General features: G+C 36.9%; 1 protein-coding gene across 1 annotated transcript in view; it reads left to right on the top strand.

Moving 5' to 3' along the window:
• Positions 1–2721, top strand: part of RNF17 (ring finger protein 17) — a 91484-nt gene that overhangs the window by 28232 nt on the left and 60531 nt on the right. Inside the window, exon 5 of the mRNA XM_015565053.1 lies at positions 1603–1723. Coding sequence (XP_015420539.1) covers positions 1603–1723 — 121 coding nt within the window. The remainder of the gene's footprint in view (positions 1–1602; positions 1724–2721) is intronic.

Here is a 2721-nt window from a genome sequence, read left to right as displayed (position 1 = left end):
ATGGTTGCTCTGAGGTATTAATCAATTGTTGTGCGCGGCATTAATTTCCCGGTGTTTATCTCTGCCGCCATCTTAGTTTCCCTTATCATTCGGGTCTCCATAGTTATTAACCTTGATCAGCGGTTCTCAACCTGTGGGTCGCGACCCCTTTGGTGGTCAAACAACCCTTTCACAGGGGTCGCCTAAGACCATCCTGCATATCAGATATTTACATTTTGATTCATAACAGTAGCAACATTACAGTTACGAAGTAGCAACGAAAATAATTTTATGGTTGGGTCACAACATGAGGAACTGTATTTAAAGGGTCAGAAGGTTGAGAACCACTATCTAGATCATAGTTACTAACCAAAAGGCCCTGCTCAACCTTAAATAGTTTTCCCCACTAACCTGCACAATTATGAGATTGAGAGGTCAAGACATTTATAATAAAGTGAACTACCACAGATGTGAATGAGAGCTTCCCATTAATATGCATTGCTACCTTATAAAGCAAGGGACATTTAAATTGGAAATAGGAGCAGAGTAGGGAGGTGGTGAAGGTACAGAACACAAGGAAAGCTGGCACTGTTGGAATAAAGAACTTGATACATGGAAAGTAGGAAATCAGATAACTGAAAGGAACATAAGAGAAAGTAAGGAGTCAAAGTTTATTGAGACTCTCAGCCTTTTGTTTCTAGATAATGTACCTGGTCTATTGAAAAGTAGTTATAAATGATTTCAGGTTCTTGAAAAACATTTTCTAGTATGTATTCTTATTAGTAGATGATATAGGATGTTATTGTTGGTAACAGTTTATCTTTTTATTTGGAATCATGATTCTGAGTAGCAGGTACCAGCTACTAATGTATGGAAGGTGCAGGCATAAACTGATCTCCATGCTTAGAAGTATGTGTTGCCTAAAGAAATTCCTCTATCATTTATTCAGATACTCATTGAGCAGATTCTCTATGCTGTGTCCCATAAATAAGTAAATAGGCACATGAGATATAAACTTTCCCCTCAGCTAACTCCTAGTTTAGTTTAAGAAATAGATCTAATAAATAATCAACCAATTCGTTTTCTAAAAGAAATTTAGATGGTTTGTCCTAAAATCCAGTTGATTAAGGGATGGGAAAAAATTCTACTTAAGGGTTCTAGCTTGAGTTTTTGTTATTTTTAACTTTGTGCAATTTTTATAAAAACCATAAACCTTTGCAAATAATCACTGACCTGAATTAATTTTTATTCATTTTTTTGTCCTCTGGAACTTGATTGAATCTGATAAAACAGTGTAAAAACATACACAAAACAATTTTTCAATGAATATATGTCAATTTATATTTTTCTGAATCTAAAAGTTTTAAACTGTTTTTGGTTCATTATAGAACACCACACAATAGCATAAAATGAACATTTTATTTTGTATATGCTATGGATAATATTGGCAATTCTTTTATGTCTGCAAAATGATACTTTTACCCTTAGAAACTTTGACATTATTCAGCAAGAAACCTCATGTACACAAAGTGAAAAAAGTTTCCAGTTTTTTTAATTGCTTCATTTAGTATATTTTACAACATATTTATTTATTTCCCTAAACGAGTTTTAATGGTTTTATAGGAATTCTGGAAGATAACGTTCTCTTGGTTGAGCTTTTTGATTCTCTTGGTGCTCCTGGAATGACTCCTATTAGTATTAATGACCAGCTAATCAAAGAGGGCCTAGCATCTTATGAAGTAGGGTAAGTACACCTGTAAACTTTTATTTTTAGTTCATATGTAACACTTTATTCACAAGAAGGGAAACTGGCATGTCATTCCCCTTTGGGTATCTACTTGGGCCATAGGTGGGATTTTTTTCCCTGTTGTTAGGTTGGGAACAAAATTGAAGTCATTAGTCTAATAGGGACTACAGTGGCTTTTCCCTCCAACCCTAAGGAATCCTGAAACCACGAGAATGGCTCCTAGAGATTGAAGGTACATTTTAGAAAAGGATACTGGCACCTTATTTCTAGATTGAACGTCTACTTGGAAAGCCTCTTGTACCTGTTTGAGAAGAGAATTAGGAAGAGAGAAGGCAGGATACAGAATAAGCATACTGGTAGAGTACCCCACATTTCCATTTGGAGAAATGTGAATTTTCCTGGGTTCAAGCAGATACTTTGAAAGAGAAGCAGGTTTGAGCCATTGTGCTGATACTCAGGGCAGGACAATGGTTGAGATGACACTAGAAGCAGAAGGACAGAGTGTTGAGGAAGAGATTGGGAGGGTTTGGAATCAAGACAAAGCAATTCTTCCACAATAGGGACTTATGCAGTGGGGTGGCTCTTGACGGATTTTCTGAAGAACTCCCACATATAGCCCTTAAGAAAGCCAGTATTTGTTAACACCCAGAGAAGGGAAAGCCAGAGAAGCTGTGACACTCAGCAGAAGCCTGCAGTCATGTGCTCAGTGTGTGGTCTTGCTTCCCCTCCCAACCCTAACACTAGAAGAACTAGTAGCAAAAGAGAGAGGGCCTGTCCTTTTTTCCAATATATACTGAGCGGCCAGATTATTATGACCACCTGATGTTTGTAGGCAAATTAGCTATAATTTCGCGCTTAAGTTGCTAGAGGGCCAGACTGTTATAAATAGGGAAGCAGGTTGTTTACCATGACAGTAGAAGTGATTTTTTTCTGAAGATATGGGTAAACAACGTGATTTAACAGCCTTTGAACATGGGATATATTTGAACCCAAGT

Source organism: Myotis davidii, unplaced genomic scaffold (assembly GCF_000327345.1).
Source record: "Myotis davidii unplaced genomic scaffold, ASM32734v1 scaffold840, whole genome shotgun sequence".
Classification (NCBI taxonomy): Eukaryota; Metazoa; Chordata; class Mammalia; order Chiroptera; family Vespertilionidae; genus Myotis; species Myotis davidii.
The sequence above is the reverse complement of the archived record's forward strand: the minus strand, read 5'-3'. Positions and strand labels throughout refer to the sequence as shown.